Consider the following 22708-nt stretch of genomic DNA (forward strand, 5'->3'; position numbering starts at 1 on the left):
AATTCTTGTAAATTGTTTGGGTCATATATTCCTCAAGTATGTCAAAATATTTCCTTGTCTAGTTCAAAAATAATACAAGGATATGCCTTTTCCTATACTGCCATGAACAACACTTTGTGAAGGAAGTGTCATTTCTACATTCGTGTTTTTCGTCAAAAATTTTGTGGACTCTTTCCTATCCATATTAGGGCATCATGTCAAAATTTAGCATCATTAGCCTAGTAAATATTTCTCAGCTAATTTCCAAAGTGTTTGTCCAGAAAGGAACTTTATGAAGGAGGTACTGTCTAGATATGTCCTAATGATTTCAAATTTTGATATGACCTTCTGATGCTCAAATAATAACACTCCTCTAAATGATTTGAAATATGAATGACGAGGTCGTGCAGTCGCACTGGTTGATGACTAGTAATATAAATGGAAAAGGAGATAATAATTAAATTATCATTTACCACACAACCACACATTATAATAATACATCACATTATATTGGATATGACATACGTTTGTTACAAAACGATGAGCACATGAATTATCAATAATATCGCATCACCGAGACACTTACAAGCAGAAATAAATTGACACACTGGATTGAACATGTTATCCAGTTATTCAATATAACATTGACACTCCCGTATATTCAACATGAAATGTCGACTCTCACACTTTCTTAAGCAAGGACTTCGCCAAATTCATAATCCTTAGTGCAGAGATGGTAGCATCCAGTTTTGCAATGATCTTTGACATCGTTCACTTCTTGAATCGCAACAACTGAATGGAGAATTGTTTCCATTAGAAACAATCACTAACTCAAAGTGAATAATAATATGCAACGAATGGCCGGTCCATAACGTCTTTAGCTTACCAGAGTTGATGTTCCCGCACAATGAGGACATGCATCCCAACTTGCAGAACTCAATGGATTTTGCTTCGTCTATAAAACAAATATGTATGTAAATGGAAATTTTTACTCATGATATGAACGATAACGAGAAGGATGGATTCAGAATTTACCTGCATCCGTGACAAGGTTGAAGCGGTCACATGGAGGCACACATTTTTCCAAAATCTTGCAACCACATAAGCTTGCACATGTAGGCCGAGAGGAACCGGTGACACGACATACATTATAGCAGTTTCTTGTCGTGGTGGAACAACAACAGCTCTTGGCCTCTATATGGGTCTGTTGAAGGACTAGTCCTAGCATGAGCACTCCAATAATGATACTCTTAAGACTTATGGATTCCATATTCACCTTGTATGTATTTATGAGAAAACCAACTGATGAATCTAGTCTCGGATGCTCTCTATTTATAGGAAGTATTCCATGGTGACACCAGACATGCCACATTGCACGAAGGTATTGAATGAACAATTCTTTATTTTTGTGGTCTGGTTTTACATCCAGCACACAAACACGAATAATTAAATAGTAATGGCGGTGCAGGCATCTCATATAGACGTGCAATTATTGTCAATAACATTGTTTACGACCTTAATGGATGCCCGTCACACTCATACACCAGAATGGCCTAGAGGAAAGAGTGATCATGTCACAACACTTATTATAATGCATGACCTATTGTACATGTTGGATCAATAAGTAGATTAAATAAGCTTTGTGATTATCTTCTATCCTTGATTCGTAAGATTCATAATGAATAGAATCAATGCACAAGTTTGATTGAATCTGGGATGACTACTGGTATATGTTCCATGTAGAGTACTTCACCCAAAACTTGGTGTACTCTAGATAATTTTTATGATTCTACCACTGACTCATATTTTATTATTATTTATGTTAACTTCAACTGACTTATCGACACATATGATTGCACATATTTAAAACAGCATGATCGAATAAAACAAGTTTTTCTCATTAACTGCATTTTTCGAACATACCCATCCATGTATGCACGAGAAATTATGAGTCGGATTTGTGTGACCTGTGCAACATACTACCAATTAGTCTGTTATTTCATTTGGGTTGTTGGGTTCGTTTAGGACCAACTCGTATATAGCATCGTAACAACATAGAGATAAACATTACCTAACGATCGTCCGATGATATTTGATTTGTTAAGCACCACTTGTTTCTTGTACTACATACGCGTATGAAAGGGGTCGTCTAACAACCGCACATGCATGCTTAGGTGTTGGGGCCGATAAATTGTGTGCTTAGATAATAAAAAATACTAATAAAAAAATTGAGAGCCAAGAAATTACACATAGTCACATAGATCATTCTGTCGTACGTTATTATCGCGTACATCATCACCAACATGTATACAAAAAACAAAAAATATAAAGATAATAGACCCAAGATGCCTAACCTTTTCTATCGTGAACACCAAATGGTTTCACATAATACTCTCTCTAGTACATATTAATTACTGAAGTTGTACTAAAGCTGTAATGATTAATATGAATTAGAAGGATAGAAATTTGAGCACAAGAAAATATCAGTTGTCCCAAAAGTTACAACATACCTAAATATATTAACATTATAACAACATTGTAATTATCCAAAAATATTGTACATATATGCATGTAGGCAAAGCTCTAAATGGTTCTAATCAAATCCATATTGCAATATGTTGGTATTTTGTAACTAGTCATGGACACGTTGTCCATGTTTTCTTTATTTTCCTTTAGATGGGATAGAACATCTTCCCCTTTAATAGTTCTCTATGAAAGTCCAAGAGCCTACAAATCGACCTCCTTTATTGTGATCAAATTACCAAGTCACCATCCATGGATGCCCGAGTATCCATCAATCAAGAGTTTATTTCTTTGTAGTAATCAAGATTCGGTGTTAATTGAATTCAATGGTGCGGCTTGCGAGGCATCTCCTCTTCTCTTTTTTCTATTCTTTGATTACCTTAGTGGCCTCTTGATGTTCGAAACAACTTGCAAAGAATATTTGAATTGGTGGGATTCCCTATATGCAACCTAGATGGGACTATAGCTGCGAAATTCAATGAGTCCCTTGTGTTTCTTTTTATCAGGGTATACGTCCTACACTTCTGATAGTATCAATGAAATCATGTCTTGTAATCAAAAACATGTCATGTATCACTTGGTCACTCGAGCATTACTTTGGCATCCCTCATGGGGGCTCGTGTATTCGAGTACCACGCAAGCGATTTTTTTCAGCCACGCGCATCTATATTCAAAATTATAGCATGACGGTAGAACCAAGTGGAACGATGTGTACGTACGTATTTATTTTCATAGTAGGTATAGATGTTTTATTCCACTACCTTATTGACACATATACCACTCCATATATTCAAAACTACATGATTCAACATAACAAGTTTCCGTTCATTAATTGTATATTTCTAGCATCTCCATCAATGTACGCGTGAAAAAATATGAATCAGATTGGTGTGACCTCTTTGGCATACTACCAATTAATCTATTACTACATTTGGGTGTTGAGTTAGTTTAGGACCATCTCTTGTATAGCGTCGTAACATGATAGACATATAGTACCTACCGATCGCAGGATGACATTTCATTTATTCACCAGCACTTGTTTGTTGTACTACATACGTGCATGTAAGGGGCCGGCTAGCAACCACCCATGTATGGTTAGGTGATGGGGCAAATTATTTACGACCTTACCATATTGAAAATAATAATGAAAAAATGCGACATACAATAACGTACACTTAGACACATAGATTATTCTCGCGTACATAAAACCAAAAGAATATTAATGTGTACATCATCAACAACATCTAAACAAAGAACAAATAAACTATGCATAAGACAACCAAGATGCTTAACCTTTTCTATCGTGATAACCAAAATGTTTCGGATCAATTATTAACACTGACTCATGTCACTCTTTCAGTCGATACCTTATGTTTTCTTATCTTTTTAGTCGATTTTTGTTTTGATGCTTTTCATGGTATAAATTTTATATTTATCACTCGATCTCATTTGTACCATTGCCTGTTAATGACTATCTGCTGAAAGGAAAGCCAAAAATTCAGTACTGCTTTCTGTTTATTACGAGGTGAGTTACTATTTCATTTTTACGTATGTAACTTAGGCCTATATTTTGAACTGTGTTATATATTTTGATGCTTCTCATGGTACTTTGATGAGCTTGTTAGTTTGTAAATATGCTTCACATGACTTAATAAAAATCTATCGCTTTTGGAATAAGTAGTTACAAATAGCTACGGCTTCCCGTTAGTGACTAGTTCATGCATTTTAAATGCGTTTATGAGAAGGAGGGTTCATATGTGAGGATGATGTGGCACAAATAGTCAACCCTGTTACAGTTGAAAGTTAATTGGGATGGATTTAATGACTAGCGGGGTCATATGTGAGTCTAAGAAATTACAATAGAAATGAACACAATATTACATTTCAGAAAAAGTAATAAACTTTGAAAATTCCAATGAATCTGTTTATGGCATTTCAGAAAATCATAGAAAGTAAAACGTAACTCACATGAAATTAAATTACATAGGAAGAATTAACATAATATTCCAATGAATCTGTTTATGGCATTTTCATGCATGTTAGAACAACGTGTGTCCTCTTTTTAGGACATTCAAATAAATGACATTTAAATAATCACATATGGTGTTTGACTTTGAAACTTTGGATCGAACCAACTTCATTTAATCTTGTTGCTTGATGCATTAGCGCAAACAACATCATATTGCCATGTCATGTTCACACATCATAGTGTTGCATTTCCGTGAAGTAAATTTTGTTCTTTTTCTGTTTGCCGGTGTTGTTCCCTGTTGGTAGATGATGGTTCCGACGTTGTGATTGTTGACACTACTGAAGACTCATGGTAATCTTCGGAACTGTCAAGCAAGCAACCCCCTTGAACATTTCGATACAATCCCACTGTCTCACTCTTCCTCTCTTTGACATTGGATTGCTAGCGACACTATCGCATACGTGAGTCAAAAGACGCAAACGGTCCCGGCTAAGGTAAGGCTGCAGCCGTGGAGTTAACCGTGCGTGAGACCACAAAGGGATGCGATGTGTTACAGGCTGGATTCCTATGGCTTAGGATCGGGGTCCCGACAATACATATATACATACGCATCTAATACATCATTTATTTTTATTTTTTTTCTCTCAAAACTCTCATCTCCCTCTCTGTCAACAGACAACAGAGAAACAACTCTCTGCTAACTCAACATAGGAGAACCAAATGTTCAATCCTTCCTACCGGAGTCTACCGTCGACGGATCGGGGTCCCGTTTGCCGGAACGGAACTGGGGCGGCGAGGAGAACGACATGGTGGGAGGAGCCCGAGGAGGGGCTCACCGACGTTGACGGGAGGGGCCGGTGAAGCCGTAGTTCGCGGGAAGGACGGGGTTGACGGCGGTGATGACACGGTGGTGGTGATGCCGGTGAGGACGGTCGGTCGTGCCGGCGAGGAGGAGCCGGCCGGAGGTTCACCGAGAGGGGCCCCGGTGAGGAGGGCCCCCGGGATGGAGCCGCCGACGGGGAGGGGCTCGGCCGGGGGGGCTCCTAGGGTCGGTCTCCAGGGGGGGTGGTGCCGCGGTGGGAGAACAAGGGGCCTCGGCCGGCGGGAGATCTGGGGGCCGCCGGCGGGAGGGACCCGACGGGAGGGGGAGGAGGTGGAGAGGAGGGGCACGGGTGAGAGGGAGCTGCTGACGGGGGGGCTCGCCGGCCAGGGAGGAGGAGGCCGTGGGGGGGGGCGACGGGGGAGCTCGCCGATGGGAGAAGGCTCGCCGGCCAGGGGAGGAAGTGGATCTGAGGGGGGGGCGAAGGGAGGAGAGGAGGGCTCGTGGGGGGTGGGTGTGGGGGATCTGGCGTGGGGTGGGGGGCTCTCGTGGGCAGGGAGTTACGGGAGAGAGAGAGGTGGGGGGCTGCGTCGGTGGGGGTGGGGCCCCCCACGAGGGGGAGGCTGGCGGCGCTCGGTGGGAGGGGAGGGAGCGAGAGGGGCTCCCTCGCCAGGGGGGAGGTGCTAGGGTTTGAGGGATGGGGTGACCGGCTGGGCCTTTTGGCCCAGTTGGGCCGGTTGGTTTTTCCTTTTTCCTTTTTTTTATTTATTTTACCTATTTGATTTTTCTTTTTAAATACTTTTCTTATACTTTTTTTACAATTTATTATACATACTTCTAATTCTTTCTTTTATTTATTTATTTTCATTTACTATATTTCCTTTATTCATCTTATTCAATATCCACATTTAAATATATAGTGTTTACAGATAATCCCTAAAGTGCCCGATTCGATATTATAATCCGTTAGGGAATTTTTTTTGATAACTCCCCGACGTTTTTATTTCAACAACACGAAAAATCTTTTCTCGTCTAACTTTATTTTAAAGCTTCGAATTTGATTCGGTTTCAACCAACACGAGATCATTGATATCACTTCCGATGACGTGGCATCATTAGCGCGGGATCAGTGTCGCTTAATTAGAATCATTACTGTAGCAAAAGTCGAGGATCTCACAATTCTCCCCTACAAACAAGAATTCTCGTCCCGAGAATTAAGAGGTAGAGGGAAAGAGCCCGGGGTATTCATCACGAAGATGATCCTCGCGTTCCCAAGTGGCTTCATCTTCAGAGTGATTTGACCACTGCACCTTAAGGAACTTGGTGACCTTGCGACGAGTCTTACGTTCAGCTTGGTCGAGAATGCGGACCGGATGCTCTTTATAAGAGAGGTCTTGTTGTAGTTCAATCATATCGTGATCCACTGCTCGAATAGGGTCCTTGAAGCAGCGACGGAGCTGAGAAACATGGAAGACATCGTGAACCTGAGAAAGGTTCGCCGGCAGTGCCAATTGATAAGCCACTCTTCCACGCCTTTCGAGAACAGTGAAAGGACCAATATAACGAGGAGCTAACTTGCCCTTGATTCCGAAACGGTGTGCACCTCTCATTGGTGTGACACGAAGATAAGCCTTTTCGCCAGGTTGATAGACCATATCTTGATGATGACGGTCATACTGACTCTTCTGACGAGACTGAGCAGCCTTCAGATTCTCATGAATAATGCGGACTTGATCTTCGGCATGTTGAATAATATCCGGACCGAAGAGTGATCGTTCCCCAGTTTCTGACCAATTCAGAGAAGTTCGACACCTTCGCCCATACAATACTTCGAAAGGGGCCATCTTCAGACTAGCTTGATAGCTATTGTTGTAAGAAAACTCGGCATACGGGAGAGATTCCTCCCATTTCTTACCGAAAGAAATGACACAAGCTCGAAGCATGTCCTCGAGAATTTGGTTGACTCGTTCAACTTGTCCCTGGGATTGAGGGTGAAATGCAGTGCTGAAGGACAGATGAGTCGCCATAGCCTTCTGAAAACTTTCCCAGAATTTTGAAGTGAACAAGCTGCCACGGTCCGAACTGATTACCAACGGAATACCGTGAAGTGAAACAACTCTTGACATATAAAGATCTGCCAGCTGACTAGCATTAATCGTTTCTTTGACGGCCAGGAAATGTGCAACTTTGGACAGTCGATCAATGACGACAAGAATAGCATCATTACCTTTCTGAGACCTGGGAAAACCAGTGACGAAGTCCATTTCAACGTGGTCCCATTTCCACTCGGGAATAGAGATAGGTTGCAGAGTTCCAGCAGGCTTTTGGTGTTCTGCTTTGATACGCCGGCATATATCACATTCTGCCACATAGCGTGCAATGTCTTGTGTCATATTGGGCCACCAGAATCTTTGTCGGATGTCTTGGTACATCTTGGTACTACCCGGATGAATAGACAATGGTGTGTCATGAGCTTCTTCCATCACCTTCCCAGTCATCCTGAGATTTTCCTTCTTATTTGGGACGAATAGGCGACCCTTGAAATACAAGGCGCCACCTTCATCAACAGTGAAAAAGGAGGGTTTACCCTTTGCAATATAGCTCTTAATCCTGTCGACATCATCGTCAAAGTCTTGCAGATTCTTTATGGAGCTCACAAGATCTGGTTCAACCACTAGGTTACTGAGGGAACCCTGATTAACAACACGAAGGTTCATCTTTTGACACTCTTCAGGAGGGGGAACAAGGTAACCCTGAGGAACCATGTGGAGGTTCAGCTTACGGAATTCCTCTTGCAGACGATCGTGAACCTGATGAACTTGGAGGTGGTTGCAGTGTGACTTGCGACTTAAGGCATCAGCCATTACATTAGCCTTGCCAGGGGTATATGATATACTACAGTCAAAATCTGCTATACGCTCCATCCATCTTTGTTGACGCAGGTTCAGCTCCGGTTGAGTGAACAAGTACTTCAGACTTTGATGGTCGGTGTAGATTTCACAGCGATTACCGACAAGGTATTGTCTCCATTCCTTCAATGCATGAATGACTGCGGCAAGCTCGAGATCATGAACTGGGTAGTTCTCTTCATGAGCACGCAGTTGACGTGAAGCATAAGCGATCACCTTGCGATCCTGCATTAGGACACAACCTATTCCTTGACGAGAAGCATCACAGTATATGACAAAATCCCCTTTTTTATCTGGAGGAGCAAGTACTGGAGCGGACGTCAGTTTGTCCTTGAGTGCCTGGAAACTTTCCTGGCATTTATCAGTCCATTCATACTTAACACCTTTGTGAAGCAGGTTCGTTAAGAGCTTCGCAATCTTGGAGAAGTTCTCGACGAATCGACGGCAATAGCTGGCGAGTCCGAGAAAACTTCTGACTTGCTTGACATTCTTCGGGGGAGTCCAGTCAAGAATAGCTTGAATTCGTTCGGGGTTGACCGCAATACCATCCTTGGAAATCACATGACCAAGGTAAGTCACTTCGTCTAGCCAAAACTCACATTTGGAATACTTCGCATAGAGTTTATGCTCCCGAAGCTTATCCAGTACAAGACGAAGATGTTCAGCATGCTCTTCTTTGTTCTTCGAAAACACCAGAATATCATCCAGATATACCACGACAAATTTGTCGAGGTAGTCCATGAATATATAATTCATCAGTCGAGAGAAGGTTGCCGGTGCATTGGTTAAGCCGAAGGACATGACGGTGTACTCGTATGATCCATATCGAGTAACAAAGGCGGTCTTTGGAATATCCTCCTTGCGAACACGGATCTGGTGGTATCCCAATCTCAAGTCGAGCTTAGAGAAAACGGTGGAACCAGCAAGTTGATCATACAAATCATTTATCCGCGGGAGAGGATATTTGTTTTGAATAGTGGCCTGGTTGATAGGACGATAGTCTTGGACCAATCGATTTGTCCCATCCTTCTTCTTAACAAAGGGAGAAGGTGCTCCCAAAGCAGAGGAACTCGGACGGATGAAACCCAGATGGAGCGAGTTGTCAATTTCTTGCTTAAGTTCAAGGAGTTCATGTGGTGGCATTTTATAAGGACGCTTGGCAATAGGAGTGGTACCGGGTACCAAGTCAATGACAAACTCGACAGCTCGAGCAGGGGGAATCCCCGGAAGTTCTTCTGGAAAAACATCTTGAAATTCTCGGACCACTGGTATGTTTTCAATCCCTTCCAAAGGCGACGCATTTAATGCATTCAAAGCATACAGTCGTGCCTCAGCATTACAGACGAGATGCGCATGGTAGCTTATTACTTCATCTGAAGGCTGTAGGAGGTGGACGGTCTTGGTGGCACAAACGATCGATGTCGTATGAGCTTTCAACCAGTCCATCCCCAATATGAGATCAGTGTTGGATGACTTTAGTAGGATGGGGTTGGCAAGGAATTCTAATCCTTCAATTTCAACTGGAACATGGGGGCAAACCACAGAGGTTCGGCATTCGCCCCCAGGGGTGTTTACCACTATCGGGATGTTCATCTCTTCGCTCCTAATGTCATGCATGCATGCAAAATTTTCCGACATAAAGGAATGCGATGCTCCTGTATCAAACAATACACAAGCAGGTACTGAGTTAACGAGAAGTGTACCCATCACGGTAGCAGGCTGGTCTTGAGCTTGATCCATATCAATGTTGTTGGCCTGACCACGAACATGAGCAGGCTTAGTGTTGAAGTTGCGGTTCTGGTTGTTGCCAGTGCCAGTTGCGGGAAGTGTCAGCTGATTCGGATTCTGCCTGCAGTCTCTAGCACGATGACCTGGACGACCACACTTGAAGCACAGCCCGTCCTCAGGACGGGAAGGAGGAACTCGAGGCGGTGGAGCTGGAAGCCTCGGCTGCCTAGGTGGTGGAGGAGGCAGGCGAGGTGCAGCATAGGACGGCCTCGGAGTAGGAGCAGGTGCATGGTACATGTTGTTGGGAATCCAGATCTTCCGCTTCTGTGCAGATGAGCCCATGTCACGGTTGCGCTTGCTGCTATCTTTGTATTCCTGCAGACCAGTCTCAACCTGAATAGCCTTGTTCACCAGGGTGGCGAAATCAGCATAGTCCTGAACGAGGAGTGTCAGCTTGATATCAGGGTGGAGGCCTTCACGGAACTTCTCCTGCCTGCGTGCATCAGTCACAATGTCTTCTTCAGCATAGCGAGATAATTCCAGAAATTCCCGCTGATAAGCATCCACAGTCTTGTTGCCCTGGACCAAGTTGCGGAACTCACGCTTCTTCCGGTCCATGATTCCCTGGGGAATGTATCGAGCACGGAAAGCAGCCTTGAACTCTGCCCAAGTGATGATAGTTCCATCGGGCTGAGAGCGCCTGTGGCTGTCGCACCATTGAGCAGCGGGACCCTTCAGAAAGTAGGCGGCAAAGTGGACATAGCTTGCCAGGGGCACATTGGCAGACTCCAGCTCATAGGAAATGTCACGGAGCCAGTCATCAGCATCTAGAGGCTGAGTTGAGCTGCGGTAGATCGCAGGGTTGAGACGGCAGAAGTCTTGCAGTGTCACGCCTTGTGGTTGGTTCATGTTCGGCCTTTGGAACTGATCCATGAGCCCTTGCATAAACTGGCGGTTCAGCTCAAACTGTTGGATCATCCCCACCATATACTCAGGAGGCGGGGGTGGTGCATCGTTGGCAGGGCCACGCGGGCGGCCAGCTGGTCTAACCATCCTGTTAAATATTTAGCAGGGGTAGTTTAGCTTAAAGTAATTGCAAAGGCATCGCACGCATTCATGAAGTAATTAAGCATTATGAAAGGGAAATGCGATAGATACTCCATAGTAGTTGAGTTCGACATACAGACCCATACATAAGTTCGATTACAGACTAACGATTACAAATTCGAAATTTGGCGATAGCCCGGACGCATTAGACGATACCCTGGACTCACTAGGCGGCGCGCAGGCACGCGGTGGAAGAGTACCACAACGAGATGTAGCGATAAGGCTACATCAACGTCGGAGAGGACGATCGAATCCTGGTAGCTGGCGGTGATAGAAGGTAGGGACAGGACCCTGTGTCCCGTTGTGACTCTGGTGAGGGTACCGCATCCAGTCGAGCAGCTGAGGTCCAAGTGCAGGGGTTCTACACCCAACATCAGTCCACTCGAGAGCTGATGGTAGCTCTGTCCTGCTCGGCTCGCGGATGCGCATAGGTGGAACCCTCGGACAGTGTGATGGCTGTAGCTCTGTCAAAGCGTCGTAAAGACGAGCACGCGTAGCATACAGCTCCACAGTCAGAGCTCGGAAAGCACGATCCATTGCCTCAGTGTACTGCACCAGAACCCGCGCGTCGTAGCGACGCGTCACGTAGGGGGCGCACACAGCGACGTAGGAACGGTCGTTGCGCTCCCGAACGTCAGAAGCGTAGGCAGTGAGATCAGATCCAGTCTCATCCCCAGCAGGAGCATGTGGGATATATCTGAAAGGGCTCTCCTCCAGGTGAGGGTACGCTCCACGGAGACGGGTGATGGCGATGTAGGCCGCATCATTGACGGCCATCTCGACCGACACTCCAATACCACAGAACACGTGGCGCTCGAGGGTCTCGCCGCCCCTCTGGTCGAAGATGCGAACCTCAGCCTGGTACTGGTACTGGTTGTACTCGCGGAAATCCTAGAACACAGTGTACTCGGGGTACCAGCGATATCCCAGCCTGGTCAGGAGATCGACCAAAATGGCCGAGAACCCAGTCGTCTCAGTGGCCTGTGTCAGGCGCACGTGCTATCTTGCGGGACGCATCTGAAAATACGATTGACGGATGTCAATGACAGTGTGTGTAATACATATTCAGGAGAAAAAGAGTAGATAGTCCAGCGCTCCGGATCGATGTGATTCGAGAACCTAATGTTAGAGTTAGTAAAATCTTTGACCCGAAAGAGAAGAGAAAGTAGAGCCCAGAGTATAGGAAAGGAGTAAAAGATACTAATACCACCCAATTGAGATGTGGGCCCATAACCCACAACATCAGTGTTAGTAAAGTTTTTTCAAACACTAGACTCAACTTCGGCCAAGGAGTTCGAAAGGGGGCTACCTACAGGCAGTTGGCTCTGATACCAACTTGTGACGCCCTCGGCTTAATCGTACGCTAACCATACACGCAAATGCGTACGACCAAACCCAAGGACTCAGGGAAGATATCACAACACAACACTAGACACAAATAAAATAACATCAGCTTCATATTACAAGCCAGGGGCCTCGAGGGCTAGAATACGAAAGCTCGATAAACACAAGAGTCAGCGGAAGAAACAAATATCTGAGTACAGACATAAAACATGGGGTGCCTTAGAGAAGGCTAGCACAAAAGATACAACGATCGAACGAGGCGAGGCCTCCTGCCTGGGAACCTCCTAACTACTCCTGATCATCAGCGGCCTCCACGTAGTAGTAGGCACCGTCGGGGTAGCAGTCGTCGGCGGCGGGGACCTCCATCTCCTGGGCTCCATCATCTGGTCGCAGCAAACGGATCAAGGGGACAAGGGGGGTGGGAGCAAAGCAGGGGTGAGTACTCATCCAAAGTACTCGCAAGTCTTACATCAGAACTATTCTAAATATGCATCAATATCAAAGAAGGGGGGTTATATGTGGACTGACTGCAGCAATGCGAGAATAGAGAGAGAAGGCCTAGTCCTATCGAAGACTAGCATCTTCAGGGTCTTGCAGCAATAGACGAGAGTAGAACAGGGCTAACACATTAATAGTCATATTGTTGCAGCAATATTAAAGTGAGGTCACGCCAAAGGATCCTCCCTCGACTCCCTGCGAGGAAGCAATCCCGAGGCAAACTAATTCCAGTTAAGTAACAATTGTAGTTGTAAAAGATCGGGGCACAACTCCAAGTCGTCCTGTAACCGTGGACACGGCTATCCGAATAGTTAATTTTCATCCCTGCAGGGGTGCACCACATGTCCCGTCACGCTCGATAACACTCTGGCCGGACATACTTTTCTGGGTCCTGCCCGGCCTCGGAATATCGACACGTCGCAGCCCCACCTAAGACTAATCAGAGAGGCCAGCTCGCCGGTCTAAATCCTAAGCACAAAGGGTTCGTGGGCCCAGTTCCCCTTCACGCTCCTGCACGTGGCGTGGGTGGCCGACGTCAGTCCTAGCATCCCTTAATCACAAGCGCGATGCATCTCGGGACCACTCGGGCGCGCGCCGCTACATTGCTGGCATCTGGAAAGCTTCGGCTGATACCGCAACGCCGAGTACCCATAATTCTTCCCGCGTAGCCGATTAGTGCGAAAAGGTCTCCGACCAACCCAGATCAAATACCCAAATCCATTAGCATTTTAATTAGGCCATCAATACAGTCTCACGGGAATCCACCCGTCTTACAACTAATCACCAATGATCCCAGTAACATGGTCGAGTAACTGTGTGGTTGCAACATCGGGGGGAATCCGAGGTATCACCCTCGTTGGATTCCGAACGATGTACCCGTCAAGGTGGGCTTAGAGGAATCACCCTCGGGGGTCCCACACTGGAGGGGTGGCACGACAGAGGCATCATCGGGAATGGTGAAAGAGGAATCACCCTTGATAACCACGACCGACTAGCTATAATACAGAGATATCATCAGGAGTACTTAGCGAGGTGTCACCCTCGGTACCCGATAGTATCTCTGTAGCGTCGTACAACGAAGGGGGGGGGGTGAATGTGCTGTGTCGGGTCTGGCTCGTCGATCAGAGATCGAGATTTGAAAACAAGCGGGGCAACTGAACTACGGGGTCAGAGGGGATGACTGCTCCACCTATACTAAGCATATTAAAGGTACAGGACTGAAAGTAGCAGTTCAACAAAAATAGGCTATGCATCAGATATAGGAGCTAACTACAACAGTAGCAAAATACTAATGCAAGCAGTAGGAAGAAAGACATAGGCGATATAGGAATGATCAAGGGGAGTTTGCTTGCCTTGCTGCACTGCGGCAAAGGACTGATCGGCAGGGTCGTAGATGTACCCGGCAGCAGCGTCAATCTCGGGGTCTACCGGTAAGAAGAGGGAGAAGAAACAATAAATAATAGCACCGATGCAACACAAGGCATGACATGGCAAGATGCAGGCTAGACATGAGCTAACGCAGCAACATCCGTCATAGACGGGTCGGAAGAATATCTGACGATATTTTCCGGGTCTCGGGCTACTACCGGTTATACTGGAAACGATGGAAAAGTTTCATGTTTGCTATGCTAGGGAAGCGTGACAGACGAATGGACCGTGTATCCGGGTTCGTCTCGTTCTGCTGATCAACTTTCATGTTGAAATTATTTTGATCTGACTGACGGATTATTTAATATTAATTTTCAAAGTTTTATTAATTATTTAGGAATTAAAAACAGATTTAGCTATTTTAATAAAATCCCATTATGACATCATCGCGATGCCATGCTGACATCAACATTTGACTGGTCAACTGACCAGCGGGTCCCGAACGTCATAGCCACACGTTTTATTTAAGATTAAATATTAATTAATCAGATTAATTTAGTGGGGGACCCACGTGTCATACTCTAATTATTCTAATTAATTAATTTAACTAATATATCTGTTTATTTATTTATTTAATAAAAACATTATTTTTATTTTTATTTTAACTATCGCGTGGGGTCTCCCTGTCATAGACAGCGGGTGCGTTGGCCCCACCGGTAAGTGACCCTAGGCCATTTATTCATTTTATTAATCACAAATACACAACCATACAAATGTCGTATTCCTCGAAATATCCGTATACGCAAATACATACATCACATCTCATACATACATACATACATACGCATCTAATACATCATTTTTTTCTCTCAAAACTCTCATCTCCCTCTCTGTCAACAGACAACAGAGAAACAACTCTCTGCTAACTCAACATAGGAGAACCAAATGTTCAATCCTTCCTACCGGAGTCTACCGTCGACGGATCGGGGTCCCGTTTGCCGGAACGGAACCGGGGCGGCGAGGAGAACGACATGGTGGGAGGAGCCCGAGGAGGGGCTCACCGACGTTGACGGAAGGGGCCAGTGAAGCCGGAGTTCGCGAGAAGGACGGGGTTGACGGTGGTGATGACACGGTGGTGGTGATGCCGGTGAGAACGGTTGGTCGTGCCGTCGAGGAGGAGCCGGCCGGAGGTTCGCCGAGAGGGGCCCCGGTGAGGAGGGCCCCCGGGATGGAGCCGCCGACGGGGAGGGGCTCGCCGGCGGGGCTCCTGGGGTCGGTCTCCAGGGGGGTGGTGCCGCGGTGGGAGAACAAGGGGCCTCGGCCGGCGGGAGATCTGGGGGCCGCCGGCGGGAGGGACCCGACGGGAGGGGGAGGAGGTGGAGAGGAGGGGCACGGGTGAGAGGGAGCTGCTGACGGGGGGCTCGCCGGCGGGAGGGCTCGCCGGCCAGGAAGGAGGAGGCTGTGGGGGGTGGCGACGGGGGAGCTCGCCGGCGGGAGAAGGCTCGCCGGCCAGGGGAGGAAGTGGATCTGAGGGGGGGGCGAAGGGAGGAGAGGAGGGCTCGTGGGGGGTGGGTGTGGGGGATCTGGCGTGGGGTGGGGGGCTCTCGTGGGCAGGGAGTTACGGGAGAGAGAGAGGTGGGGGGCTGCGTCGGTGGGGGTGGGGCCCCCCACGAGGGGAGGCTGGCGACGCTCGGTGGGAGGGGAGGGAGCGATAGGGGCTCCCTCGCCAGGGGGGGAGGCGCTAGGGTTTGAGGGATGGGGTGGCCGGCTGGGCCTTTGGCCCAGTTGGGCCGGTTGGTTTTTCCTTTTTCCTTTTATTTATTTATTTATTTTACCTATTTGATTTTTCTTTTTAAATACTTTTCTTATACTTTCTTTTACAATTTATTATACATACTTCTAATTCTTTCTTTTATTTATTTATTTTCATTTACTATATTTCCTTTATTCATCTTATTCAATATCCACATTTAAATATATAGTGTTTACTGATAATCCCTAAAGTGCCCGATTCGATATTATAATCCGTTAGGGAATTTTTTTTGATAACTCCCCGACGTTTTTATTTCAACAACACGAAAAATCTTTTCTCGTCTGACTTTATTTTAATGCTTCGAATTTGATTCGGTTTCAACCAACACGAGATCATTGATATCACTTCCGATGACGTGGCATCATTAGCGCGGGATGAGTGTCGCTTAATTACAATCATTACTGTAGCAAAAGTCGAGGATGTCACACCATATTAGGGCATCATGTCAAAATTTAGCATCATTAGCCTAGTAAATATTTCTCAGCTAATTTCCAAAGTGTTTGTCCAGAAAGGAACTTTTTGAAGGAGGTACTGTCTAGATATGTCCTAATGATTTCAAATTTTGATATGACCTTCTGATGCTCAAATAATAACACTCCTCTAAATGATTTGAAATATGAATGACGAGGTCGTGCAGTCGCACTGGTTGATGACTAGTAATATAAATGGAAAAGGAGATAATAATTAAATTATCATTTACCACACAACCACACATTATAATAATACATCACATTATATTGGATATGACATACGTTTGTTACAAAACGATGAGCACATTAATTATCAATAATATCGCATCACCGAGACACTTACAAGCAGAAATAAATTGACACACTGGATTGAACATGTTATCCAGTTATTCAATATAACATTGACACTCCCGTATATTCAACATGAAATGTCGACTCTCACACTTTCTTAAGCAAGGACTTCGCCAAATTCATAATCCTTAGTGCAGAGATGGTAGCATCCAGTTTTGCAATGATCTTTGACATCGTTCACTTCTTGACTCGCAACAACTGAATGGAGAATTGTTTCCATTAGAAACAATCACTAACTCAAAGTGAATAATAATATGCAACGAATGGCCGGTCCATAACGTCTTTAGCTTACCAGAGTTGATGTTCCCGCACAATGAGGACATGCATCCCAACTTGCAGAACTCAATGGATTTTGCTTCGTCTATAAAACAAATATGTATGTAAATGGAAATTTTTACTCATGATATGAACGATAACGAGAAGGATGGATTCAGAATTTACCTGCGTCCGTGACAAGGTTGAAGCGGTCACATGGAGGCACACATTTTTCCAAAATCTTGCAACCACATAAACTTGCACATGTAGGCCGAGAGGAACCGGTGACACGACATACATTATAGCAGTTTCTTGTCGTGGTGGAACAACAACAGCTCTTGGCCTCTATATGGGTCTGTTGAAGGACTAGTCCTAGCATGAGCACTCCAATAATGATACTCTTAAGACTTATGGATTCCATATTCACCTTGTATGTATTTATCAGAAAACCAACTGATGAATCTAGTCTCGGATGCTCTCTATTTATAGGAAGTATTCCATGGTGACACCAGACATGCCACATTGCACGAAGGTATTGAATGAACAATTCTTTATTTTTGTGGTCTGGTTTTACATCCAGCACACAAACACGAATAATTAAATAGTAATGGCGGTGCAGGCATCTCATATAGACGTGCAATTATTGTCAATAACATTGTTTACGACCTTAATGCATGCCCGTCACACTCATACACCAGAATGGCCTAGAGGAAAGAGTGATCATGTCACAACACTTATTATAATGCATGACCTATTGTACATGTTGGATCAATAAGTAGATTAAAGAAGCTTTATGATTATCTTCTATCCTTGATTCGTGAGATTCATAATGAATAGAATCAATGCACAAGTTTGATTGAATCTGGGATGACTACTGGTATATGTTCCATGTAGAGTACTTCACCTAAAACTTGGTGTACTCTAGATAATTTTTATGATTCTACCACTGACTCAAATTTTATTATTATTTATGTTAACTTCAACTGACTTATCGACACATATGATTGCGCATATTTAAAACAGCATGATCGAATAAAACAAGTTTTTCTCATTAACTGTATTTTTCGAACATACCCATCCATGTATGCACGAGAAATTATGAGTCGGATTTGTGTGACCTGTGCAACATACTACCAATTAGTCTGTTATTTCATTTGGGTTGTTGGGTTCGTTTAGGACCAACTCTTATATAGCATCGTAACAACATAGAGATAAACATTACCTAACGATCGTCCGATGATATTTGATTTGTTAAGCACCACTTGTTTGTTGTACTACATACGCGTATGAAAGGGGTCGTCTAACAACCGCACATGCATGCTTAGGTGTTGGGGCCGATAAATTGTGTGCTTAGATAATAAAAAATACTAATAAAAAAATTGAGAGCCAAGAAATTACACAGTCACATAGATCATTCTGTCGTACGTTATTATCGCGTACATCATCACCAACATGTATACAACAAACAAAAAATATAACAATAATAGACCCAAGATGCCTAACCTTTTCTATCATGAACACCAAATGGTTTCACATAATACTCTCTCTAGTACATATTAATTACTGAAGTTGTACTAAAGCTGCAATGATTAATATGAATTAGAAGGATAGAAATTTGAGCACAAGAAAATATCAGTTGTCCCAAAAGTTACAACATACCTAAATATATTAACATTATAACAACATTGTAATTATCCAAAAATATTTTGCATGTAACATCTTGTACATATATGGATGTAGGCAAAGCTCTCAATGGTTCTAATCAAATCCATATTGCAATGTGTTGGTATTTTGTAACTAGTCATGGACACGTTGTCCATGTTTTCTTTATTTTCCTTTAGATGGGATAGAACATCTTCCTCTTTAATAGTTCTCTATGAAAGCCCAAGAGCCTACAAATCCCCCTCCTTTATTGCGATCACATTGCCAAGTCACCATCCATGGATGCCCGAGTATCCATCAATCAAGAGTTTATTTCTTTGTAGTAATCAAGAATCGGTGTTAATTGAATTCAATGGTGCGGCTTGCGAGGCATCTCCTCTTCTCTTTTTTCTATTCTTTGATTACCTTAGTGGCCTCTTGATGTTCGAAACAACTTGCAAAGAATATTTGAATTGGTGGGATTCCCTATATGCAACCTAGATGGGACTATAGCTGCGAAATTCAATGAGTCCCTTGTGTTTCTTTTTATCAGGGTATACGTCCTACACTTCTGATAGTATCAATGAAATCATGTCTTGTAATCAAAACCATGTCATGTATCACTTGGTCACTCGAGCATTAATTTGGCATCCCTCATGGGGGCTCGTGTATTCGAGTACCACGCAAGCGATTTTTTTTCAGGCACGCGCATCTATATTTAAAATTATAGCGTGACGGTAGAACCAAGTGGAACGATGCGTACGTACGTATTTATTTTTATAGTAGGTATAGATGTTTTATTCCACTAACTTATTGACACATATACCACTCCATATATTCAAAACTACATGATTGAACATAACAAGTTTCCGTTCATTAATTGTATATTTCTAGCATCCCCATCAATGTACGCGTGAAAAAACCTGAATCAGATTGGTGTGACCTCTTTGGCATACTACCAATTAATCTATTACTACATTTGGGTGTTGAGTTAGTTTAGGACCATCTCTTGTATAGCGTCGTAACATGATAGACATATAGTACCTACCGATCGCAGGATGACATTTCATTTATTAACCAACACTTGTTTGTTGTACTACATACGTGCATGTAAGGGGCCGGCTAGCAACCACCCATGTATGGTTAGGTGATGGGGCAAATTATTTACGACCTTACCATATTGAAAATAATAATGAAAAAATGCGACATACAATAACGTACACTTAGACACATAGATTATTCTCGCGTACATAAAACCAAAACAATATTAATGTGTACATCATCAACAACATCTAAACAAAGAACAAATAATCTAAGCATAAGACAACCAAGATGCTTAACCTTTTCTATGGTGATAACCAAAATGTTTCGGATCAATTATTAACACTGACTCATGTCACTCTTTCAGTCGATACCTTATGTTTTCTTATCTTTTTAGTCGATTTTTGTTTTGATGCTTTTCATGGTATAAATTTTATATTTATCACTCGATCTCATTTGTACCATTGCCTGTTAATGACTATCTGCTGAAAGGAAAGCCAAAAATTCAGTAATGCTTTCTGTTTATTACGAGGTGAGTTACTATTTCATTTTTACGTATGTAACTTAGGCCTATATTTTGAACTGTGTTATATATTTTGATGCTTCTCATGGTACTCTGATGATCTTGTTAGTTTGTAAATATGCTTCACATGACTTAATAAAAATCTATCGCTTTTGGAATAAGTAGTTACAAATAGCTACGACTTCCCGTTAGTGACTAGTTCATGCATTTTAAATGCGTTTATGAGAAGGAGGGTTCATATGTGAGGATGATGTGGCACAAATAGTCAACCCTGTTACAGTTGAAAGTTAATTGGGATGTTTTTAATGACTAGCAGGGTCATGTGTGAGTCTAAGAAATAACAATAGAAATGAACACAATATTACATTTCAGAAAAAGTTATAAACTTTGAAAATTCCAATGAATCTGTTTATGGCATTTCAGAAAATCATAGAAAGTAAAACGTAGCTCACATGAAATTAAATTATATATGAAGAATTAACATAATATTCCAATGAATCTGTTTATGGCATTTTCATGCATGTTAGAACAACGTGTGTCCTCTTTTTAGGACATTCAAATAAATGACATTTAAATAATCACATATGGTGTTTGACTTTGAAACTTTGGATCGGACCAACTTCATTTAATCTTGTTGCTTGATGCATTAGCGCAAACAACATCATATTGCCATGTCATGTTCACACATCATAGTGTTGCATTTCCGTGAAGTAAATTTTGTTCTTTTTCTGTTTGCCGGTGTTGTTCCCTGTTGGTAGATGATGGTTCCGACGTTGTGATTGTTGACACTACTGAAGACTCATGGTAATCTTCGGAACTGTCAAGCAAGCAACACCCTTGAACATTTCGATACAATCCCACTGTCTCACTCTTCCTCTCATTTCAATGCATTAGGACAACATGATTCAACTGTTGGTTATTTACATTTTTGCAGAGATAGACGTTGTTTAGTTTATGTTTTCATATTGATATTGACATCGAAGGATTAGCTTGGTAACCCAGATAGTGGTGTGGCTCCTTTGGTTGGGCCGTTGTAGCTTTCCAGGCTCTTCCATCCATTTATAGTAGATTTCTGTACCCACACATGTAACTTCTGCTTGATGTTTGTATCGTCCGAATGTTGGGCCATGTGACCCCCTGCTTGTAACATTATACTACATTGGCTCTTCGGAGCCTTCTAAATATATATTTTGTTGTACAGTTATGTTATGATTTCATGTTGTATCTACACATATCTTGCATATTGCGTGTATATTTAAAATGAATTGGTATGTGTCGAAATTAGCTCTATAATAAAATGCCTCCTTTTGCTTCCATGTAGTGGAATTTAGTTGAACTATCTTTTCTGTGGCTCTATGGCATGGAATCTTGGGAAGATCATCTCTTCCTAGTCTCCAAAAGTGACTTGTCATTCTCAAATGCATCCCAATATCATGTCATTTCCATCTTATCCCATAGCCAAATTCTTTTTGATGGTAATATTCCTTTTTTTAATAAAGGAATAAATCCAATTTGCTCTTAGTTTTGAAGCAAACTATATTTTTGTCTCCCCCACATTCCCAAATAACTCTCATAAATTGTTTGGATCATATATTCATCACGTATGTCAAAATATTTCCTTGTCTAGTTCAAAAATAATACAAAGATATGCCTTTTCCTATACTGCCATGAACAACACTTTGTGAAGGAAGTGTCATTTCTACATTCGTGTTTTCCGTCAAAAATTTGGTGGACTCTTTCCTATCCATATTACGGCAGCATGTCAAAATTCAGCATCATTTGCCTATTAAATATTTCTCAGCTAATTTCCAAAGTGTCTCTCGAGAAAGGAACTTTGTGAAGGAGGTACTGTCTAGGCATATCCTAAAGATTTCAAATTTTTTTATCACCTTCTGATGCTCAAATAATAATACTCCTCCAAATGATTTGAAACATGAATGACGAGGTCGTCCAGTCGCACTGGTTGATGACTAGTAATATAAATGGAAAAGGAGAAAATATTTTAATTATGATTTACCACACAACCACACATTATAATAATACAACACATTATATTGGATATGACATACGTTTCTTACAAAACGATGAGCACATTATCAATAATATCGCATCACCGAGACACTTACAAGAAGAAATAAATTGACACACTGGATTGAACATGTTATCCAGTTATTCAATATAACATTGACACTCCCGTATATTCAACATGAAATGTCGACTGTCACACTTTCTTAAGGAAGGACTTCGCCAAATTCATAATCCTTAGTGTAGAGATGGTAGCATCCAGTTTTGCAATGATCTTTGACATCGTTCACTTCTTCACTCGCAACAACTAAGTGGAGAATTGTTTCCATTAGAAACAATCACTA

General features: G+C 42.9%; 2 protein-coding genes across 2 annotated transcripts; both read right to left on the bottom strand.

Moving 5' to 3' along the window:
• Positions 1–506: 506 nt before the first annotated feature.
• Positions 507–1293, bottom strand: LOC123412701 (leaf-specific thionin-like). Its single transcript, XM_045105640.1, has 3 exons — positions 1015–1293; positions 866–934; positions 507–771 (listed from the first exon to the last, which is right to left on the bottom strand). Exons 1-3 carry the CDS (start codon positions 1247–1249, stop codon positions 671–673), a joined length of 405 nt encoding a protein of 134 aa, XP_044961575.1. The 5' UTR covers positions 1250–1293; the 3' UTR covers positions 507–670.
• Positions 1294–16772: 15479 nt separating this feature from the next.
• Positions 16773–17573, bottom strand: LOC123412640 (leaf-specific thionin-like). Its single transcript, XM_045105589.1, has 3 exons — positions 17321–17573; positions 17172–17240; positions 16773–17077 (listed from the first exon to the last, which is right to left on the bottom strand). Exons 1-3 carry the CDS (start codon positions 17553–17555, stop codon positions 16977–16979), a joined length of 405 nt encoding a protein of 134 aa, XP_044961524.1. The 5' UTR covers positions 17556–17573; the 3' UTR covers positions 16773–16976.
• Between the last annotated feature and the right edge of the window lie 5135 nt (positions 17574–22708).

Source organism: Hordeum vulgare, chromosome 7H (genome assembly GCF_904849725.1).
Source record: "Hordeum vulgare subsp. vulgare chromosome 7H, MorexV3_pseudomolecules_assembly, whole genome shotgun sequence".
Classification (NCBI taxonomy): Eukaryota; Viridiplantae; Streptophyta; class Magnoliopsida; order Poales; family Poaceae; genus Hordeum; species Hordeum vulgare.

Bases quoted from the DNA above. Each gene is read 5' to 3' on its own strand.
- LOC123412701 (XM_045105640.1), bottom strand. From the start codon at position 1,249: ATGGAATCCATAAGTCTTAAGAGTATCATTATTGGAGTGCTCATGCTA. The intron at 935-1,014 runs GTAAATTCTGAA...TTTGTTTTATAG, and splicing joins CAACCTTGTCACGGATGCAG to ACGAAGCAAAATCCATTGAG. The intron at 772-865 runs GTAAGCTAAAGA...TTCTCCATTCAG, and splicing joins GTGCGGGAACATCAACTCTG to TTGTTGCGATTCAAGAAGTG.
- LOC123412640 (XM_045105589.1), bottom strand. From the start codon at position 17,555: ATGGAATCCATAAGTCTTAAGAGTATCATTATTGGAGTGCTCATGCTA. The intron at 17,241-17,320 runs GTAAATTCTGAA...TTTGTTTTATAG, and splicing joins CAACCTTGTCACGGACGCAG to ACGAAGCAAAATCCATTGAG. The intron at 17,078-17,171 runs GTAAGCTAAAGA...TTCTCCATTCAG, and splicing joins GTGCGGGAACATCAACTCTG to TTGTTGCGAGTCAAGAAGTG.